Raw genomic sequence first — 20,869 nt, forward strand, 5'->3', positions numbered from 1 at the left:
TTTTCATCGTCGCGGGTGATCTGGCAAGCCAGCGGAAAGGTGACGGACACTCTTTCACCTGCTGGAGTGTTCACCTCCCCCAGGCAGGCAGAAACTGACTAGTCCCACTTTTATTTAGGTCCTCCTGGTCTGATGCCAGCTCACCCACCAGTCCTGGACACAGACGTTGTGGGGCTGAGAGCCCTTTTTCTAATTCTAACCTCCCTGATTCCTCTCCAGCCCTGCTAGTGAGCTGCCACCTGCCATCTGATCTGAGTCCTCTGCCACTGCTGTCCCCAAGAACTGGCTTGGTGGGTGAGAAGCAAGTCTGCTTACCATACCTGCTCCAGGTGACAGGGCCTTAATCCCTAATGGAGACTTCACATCCTTCGTATTAACCTGGATGGAAGTGGACGACATTATTCTTAGTAAAGCATCACAAGAATGGAGAAGCATGAATCCTATATACTCGATTTTTATATGACAATTAATGACAATTAAGGTTATGGGGGGGAAGCAGAAAGAGGGACGGAGGGAGGCGGGTGGGGCCTTGGTGTGTGTCACACTTTATGGGGGCAAGACATGATTGCAAGAGGGACTTTACCTAACAATTGCAATCAGTGTAACCTGGCTTATTGTACCCTCAATGAATCCCCAACAATAAAAAAAAAATTAAATTAAAAAAAAAAAAAAGAAGAAGTTGGACAAGGCCAAAAATGAGGTTATTTTGGCCTTGAGATTGGCAGGAGCCTTTTGAAATTTTAGGAAAAGAAGAATGACAATAAATAGTCCAGGTGGTGCCCATAGCTCAGTGGGTAGGGTGCCGGCCACATACACCGAGGCTGGCGGATTTAAACCTGGGCCGGGCCTACCAAACAACAATGGAAACCGCAACAAAAACATAGCCAGGCATTGTGGTGGGTGCCTGTAGTCCCAGCTACTTGGGAGGCAGAGGCAAGAGAATTGTTTGAGCCCGAGAGTTTGAGGTTGCTGTTGCTGTGATGCCACAACACTTCACCCAGGGTGACAGCTTGAGACTCTATCTCAAAAAAGAAAAAACAAACAAACTAAAACTGTCTTTTGAAGAGACATCAACATTGGAAGTCTTTTTGGTGTGTGTCTGAAGGACCAGGATATGCCCTGTCCCTACTCCCATCCTACATACTCTGATGATCCTTTCTTTGGCTTCCCCCACAGTGATAAACAGCAGCAAAGACGGGGGGACCTGGCCAGATATGAATGACTCAGCCAAAACAGGCACACAAGGGCCCTGGAGCTCAGCACTGCATTGGTTTTGTCACTGGAACTTTCTTTTTGGTTCTGTGAATTGTTATATTTTGCTTTACTTTCTATAAATGAATTTTATTTTAAAATAAACAAAAAAATATTATTTTAAAAAGCCCATGGTGAATCTTTTGAAGTAATAACTCTTGTCCAAAGTAAGAATCAGTCCTGATTTTTTTAGTTTTATTGATTTGAAATCTATGCATTAGATTTTCTTAAAATATGGCATTATGTCTAATTTCAAGCTGGTAGAATAGTAAGTAGGATCAAGAGGAAGAAACTTGATTTCTAAAGATACCTGAAATTATAATTGTCTCCATGAAAAAATAGTTTATATCTAGATCTGTGATGCCCTATATGGTAGCTACTAGCTGCATGTGGCTTTTTAAATTTAAGTTGAATAAAATTAAATGAAATTAAAAATTTAGTTCTTCAGTTGTAGTAGTCACAGTTTAAATGATCAATCACCATGAAGCGAGTAGTTACTGTGTAGGAAAGTTCTTATTTTTTTTAGACAAGAGTCTCACTTTGTCGCCCTTGGTAGAGTGCTGTGGCATCACAGCTCACATCGACCTCAGACTCTTCGGCCCAAGTGATTCTCTTGCCTCATCCTCCCAAGTAGGTGGGACTACAGGTGCCTGCCACAATGCTCAGCTATATTTATTTATTTAATTTTATTTATTTATTATTTTTTTGGTATTTTATTTTTTTTTTTTGGCTGGGGCTGGGTTTGAACCTGCCACCTCTGGCATATGGGGCCAGAGCCCTACCCCTTTGAGCCACAGGCACCGCCCCATTTATTTAATTGTATTGTTGGGGATTCATTGAGGGTACAAAGAAACAGTTTACATTGATTGCATTTGTTAGATAAAGTCCCTTTTATAATTGTGTCCCACCCCCAAAAGGTGTATCACACACCATGACCCCCACCATCCCTCCCTCGTTCCCTCTCTCCCTTTCCCCCACCCCCCACTGTATACTAGGTCATTAATTGTCCTCAATCAGAATTGAGAACATAGGATTCTTGCTTCCCTTTTATTCTTGTGATGCTTTACTGAGAATAATGTGTTCCACTTCCATCCAAGTTAATACAAAAGATGTAAAGTCCCCATCATTTTTAATAGCTGAATAGTATTCCATGATGTACATATACCACAGCTTGTTAATCCATTCCTGGGTTGGTGGGCATTTGGGCTGTTTCCACATTGTGGGGATTGTAAATTGAGCTGCGATAAACAGTCTAATGCAAGTGTCCTTATGGTAAAAGGAATTTTTTTCTTCTGGGTAGATGCCCAGTAATGGGATTGCAGGATCAAATGGGATATCTAGTTTGAGAACTCTGAGGTTTCTCCATACTTCCTTCCAAAAAGGTTGTACTAGTTTGCAGTCACACCAGCAGTGTAAGAGTGTTCCCTTCTCTCCACATCCATGCCAGCATCTGCAGTTTTGAGATTTTGTGATGTGAGCTATTCTCTCTGGGGTTAGATAGTATCTCAGGGTGGTTTTCATTTGCATTTCTCTAATAATTAGGGATGCTGAGCATTTTTTCATATGTTCGTTAGCCATTCGTCTATCTTCTTTAGAAAGGGTATCATTCATCTCTCTTGCCGATTGATATAAAGGATTGTTGGCTTTTTTCATGTTGCTTGAGTTCTCTGTAGATACTAGTTATCAAGCATTTGTTCAATTCAAAATATGCAAATATCCTTTCCCATTGTGTAGGTTGTCTGTTTGCTTTGGTTGTTGTCCTCTTAGCTGTACAGAAGCTTTTCAGTTTAGTTAAGTCCCATTTGTTTATTTTTGTTGTTGTAATTGCCACAGAAGTCTTCTTCATAAAGTCTTTCCCCAGGCTGATATCTTCAATTATTTTATCTTCGATAAACCAAAAAAGAACATACAGTGGGGGAAAAAATCCCTATTCAATAAATTGTGCGGGGAGAATCAGATATCCACATGTAAAAGACTGAAACTGGACCCGCACTTTTCTCCACTCACAAAAATTGATTCAAGATGGATAAAAGACCTAAATTTAAGGCATGAAATGATAAAAATCCTCAAAGAAAGCATGGGGAAAATGCTCAGCTATTTTTAGAGACGGGGTCTCACCCTTGCTCAGGCTGGTCTCAAAACTGTGAGCTCAGGCAATCCACCTGCTTTGGCCTCCCAGAGTGTTAGGATTATAGGCAAAAGCCACTGTGCCTGGTCTTTGCATAGGAAAGTTCTCTCAGAGAGAGTTCTATAACACAACCTTGCTCTAGAGTTTTTCTAGGTGATCAAATAATAATAAATAATAATAATGCTGACAGAGCTTTTAAAATAAATTATTATTTAAATTTGATAGCTCTATATGAAATATTTGCCAACCCAAAGTATGTATAGTAACACTAACATTTAAAAAAAATCACTAATTAATTAAATTATATATTTCAAAAATATATAAAAACAGGAGTTTGAAATAATTGAGTATGTGTTCTTGGGCTCCTTAGTTTGGTCCTATTCTCATTATTTTATTTTTTATCTGTTGCAGAAAAAAGCAAATTTGATTTTCCATATCCTCAAAAGTTTCTTACTGCCAAATTCTAAATGAGAGTGATGCGTGTCCACACATATGCACATCAGTACAAATTACTCAAGTACAGTTTCACTGAATGTTGCCTACATAAGATTTTTCATGGGCCTCAGGTCTATGAGTCAGCTGATTGCACTACTGAACTGTCCAAATGCATCACTTTCAGTGAAATCTTTCGTCAATTATAAAGTATGGACCATCTTCTTAAAAAGCTTGCAAACTTGGCAGACTGGAAAATAGCCAGTCTATGCCTTTTCTCACTCAATAGAGCTAAGAAAGCAACTGTACTGATTTAAAAAAAAAAAAAAAATCCTATTTTTGTTGACTAGCCTTTTTTGAGAATTTCTTTAGCTTACCTGTCATTCCATAAGGTTAGATGTCCTCTATGCTTTCCTTGAAAGAATTCTTGTTTGAGACTCATGAGATTACCTTGTATGAAGACGATCAGGGCCCCCACGGCCCTAGCAGAGCAGTTATGGCCATCTTCTGGCCACATCTTCAATGCAAATGACTTAAAGTTGTGGTCAGGTGTTTGAACAGAAACACCGGCATTGGTGGAAGACAGTTTTCTATTGAGAGGTATTACAACAAAAAGTCTGAGAATCCCCGTCTTCTAGCAACTGAAGCTGGTATCATGTATTAGGCCCATTGGAGACAGACTCCCAGGTTAATACTCCAGGACAGGTGGAAGCAAACATAGCTAGCGAAGAGAAGGTGGTTGTGGGGTTGGACAGACCTGCCACTTAACTGATGGGAGATCTTGGGCATGTTACTTAGTCTCTCAATCCTTAATTTCCTCACCTGTGAAAGGTAGATAATAAAAGTTCCGAAATGTCTTTAGGTCATTATAAAGACCGAAAGACTTAACTTATGTAAAGTGCTCACTATAGTACCTGGAACACCAAACGCCTGATACATTTCACTATCTGTTGTGATCGTTAAGAATAGTTGTGTCATTATTTTCACAAGCCTATCACCCTGCCATGTGTGTGATTTCCCGCCCCTTTTCAAAAAGGCTAGACAAACACTCTTGTAAGTTTGGCATTGGTGGCATGGCCTCCACACCTTCTGGCAGGACAGAAACAGGTTCTGGACCCTTGTAAACCCCTCTTTAAAGCTTACCAGCCCTGATGTGACAAAGAATCTCAATGATTAATGTGCTTGTCATTTGTACTGATACATTAGGTACACAAATGTCATCCAATGTGTATTGAAATGCAATGTTGAATATTAGGCCAATAAATTATTGGAGAATTTTGGCCCAGATAGTGTGAAAGCACGTTAAGCTCCAGGGATATGTAGTACACAAAACCAGTAGACACAGAAGAAGGGTCGTGGGAATTGCTCTCAATTTGCATGTATGACACCACCCTCATAAATAGTAAGATTGATACTTTCAAATACCAACTTTGTGGATGAAGAATTAATAAGTCAATGCACATAAAACCCTTAGCAGGGTACCTGAAACGGGGAACAGGAAGTGTTATCCCTCATGGCAATAATTATTATTCAACTGTAACTACAATGTCTAATAGCCAGTAGTAACTACAAATTATTTAAGCCCACAGGAGGCACACTACACAGAGCTTTTCACATTTTAAGCTTTTCCTTGTTAATAAAAATCTTCCCCAGAATGAAGTTCTATACAAGTAATCAGTATTCCAGATTCATGTTCTGGGGGGGTCCTTTTCCAGACAGTGACCATGTAAAGTCAACCTGCCTGGGCCAGGGCTTCCTGGGGGGTCAAGTCAAGTGCTTGGAGAGTCCTTTCCAGCCTCAGACTGCAGACTCTGCAACCACCAAGACATCTAATGAATTTATTTAAAATGAAAAACTCTGAGCTATGTTTTATGTTTGAAAAGTCTGCACATACAATAATAATTTTTTTAAAATAACTATGTATTTTTTGAATTCATGCAAATCCAGGTCAATACCAATGTAAACTTTTGATCGCTAAACTCTTTTTTGGAACACTCACTCTGATGGATTTCAACAAACAAAATGTTTTAAATCTTACATTTATAAAGTTCACAAAGCACTTAAATGTGGGCTTTAAGTGATTGCACCAAAATTTATTTAAATGCAATTTTCAGGGTTTTTTTTTTAGAGAATTGGTTCAAATTAAAATGTCATTTTAAAACATCCCAAATACTTCTACGGGTCATCCCCACTCCTAATGAGCTCCAGTGATTTACACTTCACTTCTTTGAATCTCACTATGATTACCCTTCCTGGAAAACCCCTGGGTCTTCTTTGCACTTATCAGGCCCAGCCTTTTAAGATCAGCCCCTTTGAGATCCATCTGCTGTTTCCATGGAGCCTGCTTGTCCTCCAGTGCCTACTAGCTTGGTCCCTGATTGGTTGGGTGTTTCTGTACCACTTCTCTGGCCCTAAGCCTGGGTTGTCTTTGGAGAATCTTCTTACTTTGTCATGCACAGATCACACTTGGCTGATTTGACTAGGCATTTCTTAGTGGGCTCTGCCTGTTTCTAAGTGCTCACAGTGACATACACAAAAGCTGTGTGATTTTAGGCAAGTCACTTAACCTCTCTGGGCATCAGTTTCTTTATTTGCAATGGAGAATACCAACACATACCTCATAGCATTGCTGAAAAGATTACATGAGATCTTTTATAACACTTGAATCCAGAGGTGAAAGCTAAAGATCTTCCACGTTTGGAAGATTCTCTCCAAACATGAGGTTTTATCTGGGTTCCTAGCTCACTACCTAGTAGAAGCAATATTAGTAATAGGTTTGGAGCAAGTAGCAATAATAATAACAACACAACAACCGTAGAAATAATGCTACTGGAAAGTCAGATCCAGGAAAGTATGTGCCAAGTACTGTATTAAAACTCCCACATGTCTTATCTCACCCAACAGCACCAGGCAGGTTCTTGTAGGCTGCTCATTTCAGCAAATGAGGACCTGGACGCTCAGAAAGGTTAAGTAACTTTCTCGAGGACAAACAGGGACTGACAGAGGTGGGACAAGAACCCAGGCATCCTGAGTCTAGACCTCATGTTCTTAGTCACTTTATGAATGAAGACCACAGAACTATTGGTTCACATCTTGATGGCATCTGCCATCAGCGTTGCTGGTTCAAGGCACAGCACTCCATCGAAGTCTGCAGGTTGAGGCGGGCACTCTGAACTCATCAGGTATTCTTTTCCAAACCTCTCCACCCTCACCAGCCTCCTGGAATGAGTCCGTAAGAGCCCCCTAGTAACGAGAGGAAAAACAAAGTCTGAAAAGTGGAAAAAACTGTCTGCATGCTCACAGGGGTAGAGTGAACAAGCTTTGATGCATACTATCTAGAAAACACTCCCAGGATTTGTCCAGAGTTTCCAGACTAAAACAATTGCAGAGTGAAGATTTTTCAATGAAAACAGGCTGAAGCAGCTTCCCCACAGTCCTGGGCCAGCCCTGCTTTTTCAACCCTGTTGCGATGTTAGTGTTAAGTTGATGGTGTGGAGGGTTAGAGAGCTAGCCCGTTCCCTTGACAAACTTCACAGGGATACAAACAGGAGAAGGATCAAGGTCCAGGGGCATGTCTCACTTTCAGCCAGGGCTCCTAGCTTAGGGCTCTGGGTTACTTTAGCTTTCACCTCTGGATTCGAGTGTTATAGAAAAAGCTGCATTCTCACTTGAAGACTTCCCAAAAGTCTCTTGTGAAAAATGCACCCACATTGAAAAACATCTGGTCATTGTGCTGGGAGAGTAGTGACCTCTTTCCCAGAGCCTGTTCAGAGAGGAAGAGTCACTCTGTACCATGTTGGGTTTCCTGCTTCTTAACCTGGATCTTAAAAGTACAAAAAGAAAGCATCTTTAATAATAAACATTTTTGAGTACTTAAACTATGTTCCCTTAGCTTTGAGCATTCCTAAGCAGAGCAGTTTAGGATTTAATAGGATAAAAAGCACCCATGAAAATGGCATCCTTCTGTGCTAAGTGTCAACAGAGGCAACTTGGTTTAGCTAGCATCAAGTTGGTCCCTGGAGTTGAGAAAAGTTCTGCTTAAAATCTGTTTATTGCTCTTATTTATTGATCTTTCTGGACTGAGAACCTTAGGGTCATGATGTTAGTGGCAGGTTGGGATAAGAGATCAACCAATCTGTATCCTAGCAACTGTCCTCAGTCCAGAATCACAGAAGTGTTTTTATCCTGACTCAGGCTTGACGGGGCTGTGCCTGCTGGACATCATAGAACTAGCCTCAAGGTCAGACTAGTTCTCTGGACTTTCTCACTGAAGATTCATGGTCTGGGATTAGAGAATGAAGGTAGAAGGAGGTGGAAGTGTGAGGGAGGAAGGAAAGTGTGTGGCTGTACATATGCACAGGTGTGTGTGCACAGTAACAAGGCAGGGTGTGGATGGACAGATGACGCACAGCTGGATGGCTGAGGCCCTGACTGTGGAACATTCTGGAAAATTCATAGATAGGTCATGCACAGGAAAAGGAAAAGACTCATGTCTATGCCAAGAAAAAGGTCTCTTTGAATTTTCTTCCTCTTACAGAATTGTCTTTCTATCTGAGGTGCATGACCCATGATGGATGACAGCAATACCATCCTAATGGAAGGGGGCAGAAGTTTAAGTGAATTAGAAAATAATTCCGCATAAATCAGTGCAAGATGGTACCTCTCCATACCAAAATCCTCTGTGAGGACTGCCTGGTATAGCCATAGCAGAAAAAGCTAGGAGGTGCTGTAATGCTGAGAAATTGATGGCTTTAGTAATGTCAGCAAGATGTTAGGATTCGCAAAGCTGTGTGACATGACTCTGAAATACTACTGTGCATCAGAATCACCTGGAAGACTTATTAAAACTCAGATTGCTGGGCCTCAGACAACTCTAAGTTTCTGAGCAGCAAGTCTGAGGTGAGACCTGAGCCTGCATTTTTTTTTTTTTTTGAGACTGCATTTTTAACATGTCCTCAAGAGATGCTGCTGCTGGTTGGAGCCCTTCCTCAGAGAAACACTGCTATATAGTAAGCAGAAAATAATCCATCATTCTGTCCTATGTAGCACTCCATTTAGTGGATGAATATTATATCCACACTTCCGTCACTCGATTTGCAGACATATGCAGAGAAATGGTAGGTGATATGGAAAAAGAGAATCAGGAAAATGTCAAAAGAAGATAAAATAAAATTAGAAATAAATGATTCCGTTGGGATAATTGTATTTGAAGAAGAAGAGAAAAGTGTTGTTTAATGGATATTGTCAATATATCAGTGTTATCTGGGACTAGGGGGTTCTCTGTATTTCTAAAGGCTAGGCCAAGACAAAAATGGAATTGCAATGTAGAAAGACCGAGATTTGTAACATTAAAACACTGCTAGGCATTAGGAAAACTTTTCAAAGATATATTGACTTGAGTGAATTAGATGTGATATAGAAATTTCTACTCCTTCAATTTTCTTTCAATTATTAGATACTATAACCCCCCAGAATAAACTTACTCTTGATTCAGAAGGATGCTGGAAGGAGTAATGATATAATCGGGTCAGAATCAATTTTCCCTTAGATTTTAGCCCCATGCCACAGGATGTTTGTAAAAGAGGGTCCATTGCCTCTCTTTATATGGAAGGTCTGTATTTTCACCAACCCAAATAAGAATACCATGGGTTCAAAGTATGTTGTTTGGTGAGGAATGCAAATCTAAAGTCTCACAGAGAATTCCATAAGATGCTCTTTTATCTTCTAAAAGTATTCTGCTAGTCACTGTTCATTTGAATAGTCAACTACCAAGGAAGTCTATGCCCTAGTAATTGTTTCCATTTCTGCTTCAAACTTATTTTCAATCGAAAGTTTGTTCCCTGGTGTTTGATGCTAATATTTGAATTTTTATGATTAAAAATTTCTAGGTCTTTTCTGTAAATATTTTATACAATGGACATAATTAAATTAAATAGTAAAATCCAGGCCAGGCAAAATGGCCTGTAATCCTAGCCCTCTGGGAGGCCAAGCTCAGGAGTTTGAGACTAGCCTAAGCAAGAGTGAGACCTCCTCTCTATTAAAACTAGACAAGCTATTAATAAAAAGCAAAATAGAAAAGCTAGCTAGGTGATGTGGTGGGTGTCTGTAGTCCAAGTTGTTGGGGAGGCTGAAGCAAGAGAATTGCTCAAGCCCAGGAGTTTGAGGTTGCTATGAGCTATGACGCTACAGCACTCTATCCTGGAGCACAGAGTGAGACTCTGTCTCAAAAAAAAGAAAAAAAAGATAAGTTATTTATTAAAATCTATCTCATCTATGTACTTTAACATACTTCTTTTGGATAAAAAAACAATTCTCACCTCCTTGGGCAGAAAGGAAGCATAGTAACAGGGACCAGTCACTGTTAACATTAACGGTATCTTCTTTGATGCTGAAAAATAAAAGGTTACAGATAAATGTCAAACGAAGGTAAGCTATTTAAAAAATTCTCTGATTCATTTGTCTATAAAAATTTTGCTGTGGGATGAGTTCAACTGAGTTTTAGAACCCAGAGAACAAAGGTTTCCATCTCAATTATCTCAAGATGAACTCATGTAAGACGTACACAGCCTGTAGCAAACCATTCATTTCACAAAGAAAATTGCCCTCCTTGAAAAATGGATGTGGAGAGGTTGCTAGGTACACTCACACATACCTATCAAAACATGCTGTATTAATATATAACACTTCTGAAAGAACTGTAACAAGACAATGATAATTAGGATTTTACAATGTGAGATCATTACCATGGAATACATTTATAGATCTTTACTAGATACTAAGTTGTTCTGAGAAAAGTTCAAAGTTCATATCAAACACAGACTAATTATTTATTAACCTCTATCAAGAATAAACACTTTAAAGATATGTATTTATTTACACAATATCTGTATGTTATATTTGTATTTTAAGAATGCTAAAAATGTGACGCATCTTTGTTACTCAAAGTGTCACCCACTGACCACCAGCATCAGCATCACCCAGGAGCTTGTTAGAGCCACGTCCCAGACTTACTGAAGCACAATTTGCATTTCAACATGATTGTCTTATGATTTGTATACCCATTAAATGTTTAAAATTAGAGGAACCCTGATAAAAATTACCAATATTTTTTTCTGCATTGTTTGCCACAAGACAGAGTTGTCTGCTAACTCAAATCATGATATACAAAACTATTAGTTTGATGATTCTTAAAATTCTAAACAGATTTAAAGGTTCTAACCAGATACCAAAGCCAACCAATAACCATTAAAATTTTTAATAGAGACAAGAAGGCAACTCTGTTTATTACACCAGGCATACAATCAAGGTAGAAATTTAAATGTTCTTCAAAACAATGTCATTGAAGTCACTTAGTAATTCAGGGGGTGCCAGAAGTATACACATTTAAAGAGATCTTGTTGGAAGCAAAATCTATCATTTCCCAAAAGTGTACGAATTGCAAGTAAAATGGATGTGCATAGCAGTATTGGTACTTTCAATTCTGGACCAGTAATGGTACTTTCAATTCATTTTCAGAAACTAATACATAGATAACATCTCTCAAAATGTGTATACATTTTTTGGCACCCTCTGTATATATTTTAAATCTGAAATGGCAAGTCATCCTAACTTTATATGATGCATATATTACCATGAAAGAAAGGCAATCATTATTTTGATAATGGATTAAGCATATTTTTTTAAAAAAAGTTTAAGAAGTCTCCAAGATACTTTTATTGGCACTGAATATCTGTATACATCATCTGCTCCTTTAAACATCTTGTTTCAAACCTGCTTTAAATCTGGGGGCAATCTAAGACTGTTTCTGCATGACAAGTCAACTAAGAAATCCTCCACTGTGCAACTTGGCTCTTTAATTTAGGCCTCCAGGGAAGGAGGGGCTCTAACTGCACCCTTCTCTCCCTCTACGTGCCATACAAAGACAGAGGTAAAGGGATAAAAGGAAACAAAACCCCAATAGTCATAACCTAGGTAAGTAGTCTTACCTAACTTGTGGATTCTGGTAAGATAACTGAACTGTCTTAGTTACAAGGATAACTGTTTTTACTGGAACTAATATAAATTCTTTAGTAGTTAGAAATTTTCATTACAGGGAGTATAAAGGTTACCTGCTACTCAGGACTGTTGGAAGCATTGTTTTCCATAATATATTTGATTCTGTTGCAAAATTAATGTTATTGAATATATGTATACACACATATTTACCTATATTTTGAGATAGGTGCACATTGTAAAGTAAGTTAACTGCATAAAAAAAGAAGCCTTGTCGAAAACCACAAACCATTTAACAATCTTCAAAAATTAAACGATATAGCTGCATTGAAAAATCTCTTAGCTAAAATCAGATGTTTTAAGAACACCGGCCAAAAGCAACCCAAGTGTTATAGCTAGTGTTATAACTAATGTTTTAATTAGTGTTACAACAAGTGTTTTAGCTAGCATTTACAAGACCATTCCATACCCATGTAAAGAGCATGGTAAGAACAGACCTGCTACCAGTGGGGAGGGGCATGTTATAGTCATTCCACATGTCATTTTAAACAGAAACTTCTGTGTCTTAATTGTAGAATCAAAACTTTGTGATAAGAACATGTAAAATATCAGTTTTACCTATGAGGGTGAAAGATCACGCAGTACAGGGAAGGGGTAAGACATAGACTTTAGAAAACGTGGCTTCAAATTCTGATTCTACACTTGTGGTTCTGTGGCCTTGGATGAATTCCTTAGCTTCTCTGCCTTAGTTTTTTTGCTTGAAAAAAATATGTTTTTGTGACGATAGTAAAATACCAGGTAAAGCACCCAGCACGAGGCCTAGCATACACTGTGATCAATAATAGTACATATTTTGTCATCTGAATTCTTACTAGCAGAGATATGCAAATAAGAATCACCATTTTTTCACAAAAACATCATTTATTGCTTTACAACCTCATTATGGATATTTTGCAGCCCATGCCCAAACCAACTTACCTTTGTAAATTGTCCCATAGAAATGTTATTAAATTCTAAGTGATTTAGAATAGACTCATCAAACTCAATCTTCCAACTCCACAAAATGTTCAAAAGAAATGTTTTAAAGGCATCAACTTGACTCATTTGCTCATACAGTGAAACATATTGAACATTCTTTCCTACTTCTTAAATATTTCAGTCCCTCTCTTGCTTCCATAAGTAACCTCAGAGAGGAGACAGAGATTCAAGTAGAGGATTTATTCACACTTGTGCTACATTAGAAGAGGCTTTGGAGAGATGGCTTCAGTGTGCAGGCTATCAGAATGGTCTGAGACCATTGTGGGCATAACATCTGAGACAAGCCAATGAGGTTAATTTATTACAAATGATTCTCCAAGGACCCAGAAATACTGATCTTGCTGCCATCTGAATAGGCTAAGTTGATGTACTGGCCAAGAAATTCTTCCACTGGTTATATAGATACAACTATAAATCCATTGCAGGTGGAGGGAAGAAATCTGTGTTTACATCTGTCTATACTAACAGAAGTGACACTCAGACACACTGGTGTTACAGTAAGTTTAAAATGAATTCTTTGTTGTTTCCTGACTAAGTTCTTGTTCTCTGAAAAACAAGCAATACAGTTTTTATTGCGTTTAATTTTTTTTTTTTTTTTGGTGAAAAGTAGGAAAAGGTTTCCAAACTTAACTTTTCATGAATAGCCACACAGTCATTCTGCTTGTCGCCTTACAGGGTACAGCTGACATAAATCACAGTCATGTAGGTATGTTATGCACTTACACATCTCATTAAAATAGAGGACCACCTGTTTCAAATGCATTTTGCACCACAGACAATATGAACCAGAAAAACTTGGTCTATAATGGTGGTTCTCAACCTTCCTAATGCCGCGGCCCTTTAATACAGTTCCTGTAGGTTGTGACCCACAGGTTGAGAACCGCTGGTCTATAATATTTAATTCTAATTGTCTCAATCAGGAATGCCTATTAATACATTCTCAGATAGAGATAGTAAAGGTAATGCTTTCATATTTCATGATAGCTTCACATTTATTTTTCAGAATATACTAAAATAAATTTAACCAATTTTAATAGCTATTATTAACATTTTTTTTTCCTTTTACTTCCTGAAAACAATCAGGCTGTAGCTTAAGAAACTATAATGGTGGATCTAATCAATCCTAGTTCATATGAAATTCAAAACATATTTCATGATTCATTTTAGAAAGGACATATTGAAGAACTATATTGAAAAATGACTCTTTTGATTCTGGATTTACCCGGCAACATTTGAAACTAGTGGTCAAGCTAACACAGGCAACCATGCAGAAGGAATTGTACCATTTACAGAAGTATCAAAATAATCCTTATGAACAGTAATTGCTGAAAGGAAAGAAAGAATGAATAAGGATGGGTTCATGATTTCAGGATTGGTGCCTTATGACTGAGTTCATGTTAACAAAATCAGGTCCCTTCCAAACATAATTATGTAAACTATTATTGTTGGCTTGAAAGGGATCATGTTCTGTTATATACATGCAGCATTGAAGTTCTATCTTCACTAAAAAAAAAAAAAAGACGTCTGGAAAAAGTAATTCTTTCTCAATTTTCCTCCATAACTCAGATTTATTTTAAAGTCCAGGTAAAAACTCTGGGACTCATTTACTTTTAATAACATTGTGGTCATCTCACATCCCTTCTTTTCCCACCCACCAACAACCTCCAAACAAATATAAAGCAAAACCCTCTACCCCAAACACAACAAAATAATAGTAAGCAAAAAAAACTCAATTTTTTTAAATGATGAAAACACTGGTCACATTATTTTCACTTCAATCACTTAACTTGTCTAAATGGTGTCATTGCGTCATGAATGCTAAGTGCTCCTGTGGCTTGACACAGAATCCAGTGCAAAGAATTCAAGGGAAGCATCTCAGTCCTCGGCCGGCAGTGGGAGTGCTGGGTAAATGCAGGGTCCTCTGGGCCGGGCACGGCTACACGTCGCTGGGTGACCGTGCTCTCTGGGTGAGGCTGGACGGAATGCAGCCGCAGCAAATGAGGCAGAGGGCTTTCTGGATCTCTTGGTTTCTGAAAGCATATATGATAGGGTTGATGATGGAGTTGTAGGTGGCGGGCAGCAGGGTGGCGTAGGTGTAGATGGAAGGGTAGGTGTAATCTGCTATCAAGGAATAGAGGGTGAAAGGCATCCAGCAGGCAGCAAAGGTCCCCAGGATGATGGCGAGGGTGGAGACCCCTTTGCGGGTGGTCACGTAGTGCGACGTGGCCAGGAAGTGGTGCTGCAGCTCTATCTGATGGGCGTGACGCATCACGATCTTACAGATCTGGATGTAGAGCTGAAGCATGAGCGCGAACATGAAGAGGAAGGAGACCGAGAGGATGGCGGTGTTGTTCTTGGTGAGCGGTCTGACCACGCTGCAGGTGGACTCGTCCCGGAGGCAGTTCCAGCCCAGCACGGGCAGCAGCCCCAGGCAGATGGAGGTCCCCCAGAGCAAGACCAGCATGACATAGGTAAACGTGACCGTCCTCTCCGAATGGTACGTCAGGGCGTAATACAGCGAGAGGTAGCGGTCAACAGTGATGGCCAGCAAGCTGCAGACAGAGGCAGAGAAAGAGGCTACAATGAGGCCGATCGTGACCAGCTTGGTGGCTTCCGACTGAAGCAGGTAGGCAAAAACAAAATTGATGATGAGGCCGATGCCGGCCAGCAGGTCTGCAAGAGCCAGGCTGCCTATCAGCAGGAACATGGGTGCTCGCAGGCTGGGGTTGTGGAAGATGATGAGGACCACAATGGCATTTTCACAGGAGATGAGGGTCCCCGAGGTACACAAGACAATGTCCCAGGGGTTGACTACCAGCTCAGGCTCTGGCTCTACCACGGGAACCTGGTTGGAGACAGCAGCCGAGACGTTCTCCGCGGCAGCGGCATCTAAATAGTCCCGAGGCAGCCCGCTTAAATTGACCTTCAGGTCTTCATTCATTTTAACCCCTGTCCTCTTCAACGAAAAGACAGGCTTTTTAATGTTTAGATACAGCAGGGGGACAATTCAAGATCATGCAACAAAACAAAAACACGACACACACAAACAGAGAGCCAGCCCCTGTTCAGATACCAGTATCAAACGCCACAGGCTTTGGGAATTACAAACTGCTGCGAAATAAAAACAAAAGCCAAAGTCTCCGTGGTTTAAACCCCACAACAAAAACGCCGTTTGGCAGTGGGGGAAGCACAGGGCAGGACTTCAAAACGCGAGCGCAAGGGAGGCAGGCACCCAGGGACTCACGGTGCGCTGTCTGCTAAAGCGCTGGGAATGCACATTTGGAAATCTCAGCTCGCACGCTGAAAACCAGCAACTGTTTGACATTTGGGCTGCTGCCGAGAAAACCACGAGGCCGCGACCAGCCGCAAGCGGGGCCGCCATCCTCGCTGGAATATTTAAATCTCCCCTTCCCATCGAACTCCCACCCTGCAGAAACATCCCTGTCGCGCGTGCACACCCTCCAGCATACCCCCGACCGGAACAAAGAGGGGGTCCCAGATTCCCCCCGTGTGCTCTGGGCAGTCGAGGAGGGCTACAAAAGGCAGGTGTGTGCAGTGGAGGTGCCAAGACAGACAGACAGATGCCCATGCACTGCCGCCACTCCCCCTGCGGCGGGGACAGGTGGAGGACCCGAGGGGGACAGACAGGGCACGGGGTCAGGCGGCCCGCGGGGCCGGGGGATCATCGTGGTGGTCACCTTGGCGCTCTCAGGCGGAGGGGGCTCCTCTGGTGCTCCCAAATCTTGCGGGCTACTCTTGTCGCATGTCGCCGCCGGTGCCCGCAGCTGCAAAGGGCGGCGATCGGGCTCCGGAGCCTGCAGGGAGGGCGCGGGGCGCGCGCTCCGCAGCAGGTGAGCCGCGCAGCGGCAGGTGAGCAGCGGGCTCGACTTGCGCCCGGGCTCTCCCCGCCGCGCCGGCCAGGCCCACACGTTCCCCGCGCGCGCGCCCCCGCCCCCGCCCCGCGCGTGCCCGCCCGCGGGAATCCGGGGAGGCCGCGCGCGCCCCCACGGGTCGAGGCTGCGCGAGGGCGCGAGCAGGCGCGAGCGCTGGCAGAGGTCTGAGCGGTCACCCTGCGCTGGCTGTCAGGCCGGTCCTCTCCACCCAGGCTGGCTGCCCAGAGCTCACACCGGGCAGGGCAGGGGAGCGCTGCCTGGGAGCTCCGTGACCTGTTTCATTCCTGTGATTTCCTTGAGGCGTCCTGGTCTCGGGTGCCCAGTTTAAAGGTTTCTCCATGCCTAATCCCGAACTGCCACCTTCATAGCCGAAATAATTGCTTAGGGCGATATTAAGGATCGCCAGCTGGGCGCGGGATAGGCAGGTTAGGGAGGCAGATCTTTAAAAACTTGGTAAATGTAGAATGTAAATGTTTTGGCACAGTAACTGAGATAACGCCGGAAAGGCTATGTTAACCATTATGATAAAAATGTGTCAAATGGTCTATGAAGCGAGTGTATGATGCCCCATAATCATATCAATGTATACAGTTATGATTTAATAAAAAATAAAATAAAATAAATAAAACAGCAAAATGCCCAGACGGCGCCTTTAGAATTGTCGTTGCCCAAATGGCAGAGGGGCCCTCTTCCTTAGCAGTGTTCTGGACCTGGTTCGTTATTACTGTTCCCCGGAAACATTTGCTTAACTGGATAGATGTCGCTGCTATGCGCATCATCACCACCACCAAATTGCACTTATTAAGTGCTCTTCGAGGTGTGTCTTAAATTGAAAATCATTTACTGAGTTCTTGCAGAAGTTTCCTGCAGTAGTGGTCAAAACCCAATTCATTTAGGTGCTGAAATGGCACCATTAATTTATGTTTCATTTTACTGCATCAATAGAGTTTAAGGTTAATAACCTGATTTGAGGGGTGTGATGGCTCATGCCTGTAATCCTATTACTCTGGGAGGCCTAGACCAGTCCATTGCTTGAGCTCAGGAGTTCGAGAGTAGCCTGAGCAAGAGACCCCATCTTTACTGACACAGAAAAATTAGCCAGACGTTGTGGCTGGCACATGTAGTCCCAGCTACTGGGGAGGCTGAGGCAAGAAGATTGCTTGAGTCCAAGAATTTGAGGATGCTAGGATGCTGTGAGCTAGGATGCTGTGAGCTATGATGACGCTTTGGCACACTGCCCAGGGCCACAGAGTGAGACTCACAAAAACAAAAAAAGAAACCCCCCCCAAAACTTGATAGTGGTTTGTTTTTATGAGCCCACGTCTCCTCTGCATAAAAAACCCAAAGCACCTAGTAGGTGTTGGACTTAAAGATCTCCCTCAGTTTCAAGATGAAAGAAGAAAAAGCCATGATATTCATGTTTTGCCCTGTCTGAAGTGAAGGTTTTCCCAACTGCCTTTCCTCCCACTAGGCCAGGGAGTCCTGCATGAATAGAGATGGCGTGAAGACCTCAGAACTCCTTCCTACCAGGGCCTGCCTCTCTCTGGTGCTCACTGGCATTCCAGCTCCATAGGTTCAGAGCCTCAGTCACCCTTCACTCTTCTCTCCTCTCCTCCCCTTCTCCTGTCAGTCAGCTCCTACCTCCCCAAGGTGGCCCCAGCTCTCCCTGCATGGCAGTTACCGTCCTCCCCATCCTGTCTGAGACCTTTCTCACTTCTCATCTGCACTTCTGGTACCCACCTGCCTCTCTCTTTCCCAACTATGCCGCACTCTCTTTGATTAGGCCAGTTGATTCCCCAACATCTGAGGCCTCTGGTTGCCTCCAGAATAGTTTGAACTTATTACCTTGACAGATTCTGCTGTGGATTCCATAGGTTTGGGGGTTTGTTTGCTTGTTTTTGTTTTTTTTTTCTTTTCTTTAATTTTCTTTTGTATTTGTGTGTGTGTGTGTGTGTGTGTGTGTGTGTGTGTGTGGTGTCTAGTCACATCCCCCACCAGGCATGAAGACCCTTTCTGGGTCTTTTGTTCCCTAAGACAGTGCTTCTGAAACTTTACTGTGCATACAAATGCCCCAGCTTACAAATCAGTAGTTCTGGGGTGGGGCTCAGATCCTGCATTTGCAACCCTCTTCCCCAGTGATGCTGGTGATGCTGGTTCAGGGATCACACTCTGAGAAGCACAGGGTTCTATGGTGTTTAAGAGTTGCTTGTGCATAGTGGGCAGCCATCAGATACCTGCAGGTCCCAAGAACCAGTTGGAGGGCTTGGTATATAAATTCTGTAAGACATGGTCTCTGCTCACAGGCCTGCATGGTCTGATGGTGACACACACAAAGATTAACAATAACAGGCAGCAAATGCCACAAGGAAGGAATGTACATTTTCTTCTCAATCTGAATGTGATATACACATAGTAGTTTGGCATATTGCAGTTCGACATATGAGCCAAAATTTTAGGTATCTTACATCCACAATGCAGTCTAGGGAAAGCCAATGCGCAGAGCTAGCATGCATAAGGCTGGTAACCTCAGGAAGAACTGAGGGTTTGGAAAAAGGAAAAAGTATTGAGGTGGATGGCAGAGGTATACGTATTTTTGTAGTGAAACCTGGGAAGAATCAAAGGAAGAAACTGAAGTAATTTACACATGGGACATGAGTACTGTCACCTGGAAGAACCCTGGAACCATTTGTTGATGGCCATGTGGACACTCAGCTCCCCCAGATGGCCAGGATCTTCTGTGTCCTCACCGCTCTGTCCCTTTCTCCCTTTCTGCCCCCCATACAATTACTTGTAACTTTCCTGTGCTCCTGATTCTACATTTATTGGTGTGTTTGTTAGAACTTTTGTTGCCAAGGAACAGAAATTCAATTCAAACTAGCTTAAGTAAAAAGGCATTTTATTGTCTGGCATAGCCAGGAAAAATCTGGACTAGTTCATGAAGGAAAAGCTACAGCAAGCAGGTGTCCGTAGCTGGGCAAACAGCCCTTCCCTGATTTATTTCTGCTTGTCTTTGCTTCTCTATGTTTGCTGGCCTCAAACATTCCTACCTCAGACAAGTGTCTTCTACATAGCCATGGACAGTGACCCCAGGTAGTCCCAAGCTTGCATCCCAAGACCGTCTTCCTAGCTTTTCAGCAGATTCCCATGGAGAATTCTGGCCCTGCCAGCCTAGGGAGGTATCCTCCATACCCAACCAACCCCTGATGCTAATAAGATGGAATGAGTCAGTTGGCCATGTCCAAATCTTGGGTATAGCCCTGCAATGGATGTCCGTCTGAACTTCACGGAAGGGGCATCTTCCCAGGGGAAAAGTGTCTCACACAGCCCAGTGTCTGCTGCAGCTTCAAATGAGGTAGGCAGAGGTTTTGCATGGCCTTCAGTAACGAGGGCCATAAGGTAGCTGTCTGCAAGGCTGTCTTCTCTATTTATTCACTACCCAGTACAGGACACTGCAGCAGATGCCTTCAATTCCTGACATTTGTTGCCTTTTCATCACTTATCTTTCTTTTTTTAATGACTACAGCAAGAAGTTGTAAACCTTTAAGCATGGTCTGGCATATTCACAGCCTATGCTAACAGTTACTGTTTTGTGTGAGAAAGCCTCTGTGCCTGTCTCAACCATTGACAGAATCTTTGCCAACTAAAACCCTGTGAGCATACTTATGAGTTCCTCCTTGTAAATGAATTTGTAAATCATGAGATTGTCCTAGATAACTGGCTGGAGTAAGGTGTTAACTGAGCCTGTATTGTACAGTGTGTGGTGTCTATATTGAAATTTTACTAGTCAGCTTTTCTCTTGCTTCTATTAATGATTACTAGTTAATTTCCATAGAGCTGATTAGTTGGTGCACTAATCTAAACCAGATTGACTGTGTTTTAGTCTGCTCAGGCAAGGGTCTAAATCATACCTGAGAATAAAACATGATCCTGAATTTGCATGTCATCCTTGCTCAGGGGCTACATTAATCTCTGTATCGTTCTAATTTTAGTATATGTGCTGCTGAAGTGAGCATGAGGTTTAATTTTATTTATTTATATTAACAGTTAATTTTATCTTACTTATATATAGACAAGTGCATATTTCATAAATGTACAGTAGGATGAAGATACACCAAATTAATATATTCATGTATCA

General features: G+C 41.9%; 1 protein-coding gene and 1 non-coding gene across 2 annotated transcripts; both read right to left on the reverse strand.

The window, feature by feature from the left end:
* Positions 1 to 11,087: 11,087 nt before the first annotated feature.
* On the reverse strand, positions 11,088 to 16,738 carry GPR12 (G protein-coupled receptor 12). The gene is made up of 2 exons (XM_053563557.1): positions 16,540 to 16,738; positions 11,088 to 15,797 (listed from the first exon to the last, which is right to left on the reverse strand). The coding sequence occupies exon 2, from the start codon at positions 15,780 to 15,782 to the stop codon at positions 14,778 to 14,780; it is 1,005 nt and encodes a 334-aa protein (XP_053419532.1). The 5' UTR covers positions 15,783 to 15,797; positions 16,540 to 16,738; the 3' UTR covers positions 11,088 to 14,777.
* A 3,905-nt stretch (positions 16,739 to 20,643) lies between these two features.
* Positions 20,644 to 20,747, reverse strand: LOC128567084 (U6 spliceosomal RNA). The gene has a single exon (XR_008374755.1). It is a non-coding gene; the product is annotated as a U6 spliceosomal RNA (small nuclear RNA).
* Positions 20,748 to 20,869: the final 122 nt, after the last annotated feature.

The sequence above is a fragment of the Nycticebus coucang genome, chromosome 15 (genome assembly GCF_027406575.1).
Source record: "Nycticebus coucang isolate mNycCou1 chromosome 15, mNycCou1.pri, whole genome shotgun sequence".
Classification (NCBI taxonomy): domain Eukaryota; kingdom Metazoa; phylum Chordata; class Mammalia; order Primates; family Lorisidae; genus Nycticebus; species Nycticebus coucang.

Coding starts and splice junctions, on each gene's coding strand:
- GPR12 (XM_053563557.1), bottom strand. CDS start 15,782: ATGAATGAAGACCTGAAGGTCAATTTAAGCGGGCTGCCTCGGGACTAT.